At 61.1% G+C, this 742-nt stretch overlaps 1 protein-coding gene across 1 annotated transcript in view; it reads right to left on the bottom strand.

Moving 5' to 3' along the window:
- LOC104999959 (melanoma-associated antigen 10-like) overlaps positions 1-605 on the bottom strand; it is a 13,112-nt gene extending 12,507 nt beyond the window's left edge. The window contains exon 1 of the mRNA XM_010855596.1: positions 467-605. Coding sequence (XP_010853898.1) covers positions 467-605 — 139 coding nt within the window. The remainder of the gene's footprint in view (positions 1-466) is intronic.
- Positions 606-742: the final 137 nt, after the last annotated feature.

Here is a 742-nt window from a genome sequence, read left to right on the forward strand (position 1 = left end):
CCACGGGCTCATGGCCCACCGGGCAGCTTACCAGAACTGAGGGCAGGGGTGGGTTTCTCTGGGCCACCTCACCCTCCATCCCTGTTCTGGGGCCCAGGATCCACTCAGTCCTCCCTCAGTGGCCTCACCTTGACTCCTGTTAGGATTCTCCACTCTCCAACCGGGGACCTGCTACTTACGCTAGATTCCCAGTGTCTCCGGGAACGGGTGGCAGGAAATGCTGCCTGTACACTTCCCACGCCAGGGCCTCTCAGAGCCTTCTCTGTGCTCACAGGGTCCCATCAGCCCTCCCTCAGGGTCCCATCGTCCCTCCCTCAGGATCCTCACCTTAGTCCACGAAGGAGTTAGGATTCTGCCTCTGCCCACCCGAGGACTTGACTGATACCACAGGTCACCCCTACTCTCTAAGACCCAAATGAGGAAGTCAGCACAGGCTGCCACGGGCTCATCTCATCCCGTGGCTCACCACAGCAGAGGGCAGGGGCGGGTTTCTCTGAGACCCGGATGAAGAAGTCAGCATAGGCTGCCACGGGCTCATGGCCCACCGGGCAGCTTACCAGAGCTGAGGGCAGGGGTGGGTTTCTCTGGGACACCTCACCCTCCATCCCTGTTCTGGGGCCCAGGATGGCCTCAGGCCTCCCTCAGGGGCCTCACCTTGACTCCTGTTAGGATTCTCCACTCTCCAACCGGGGACCTGCTACTTACGCTAGATTCCCAGTGTCTCTGGGAACGGGTGGCAGGA

This window comes from Bison bison, unplaced genomic scaffold (genome assembly GCF_000754665.1).
Source record: "Bison bison bison isolate TAMUID 2011002044 unplaced genomic scaffold, Bison_UMD1.0 scf7180017864366, whole genome shotgun sequence".
NCBI lineage: Eukaryota > Metazoa > Chordata > Mammalia > Artiodactyla > Bovidae > Bison > Bison bison.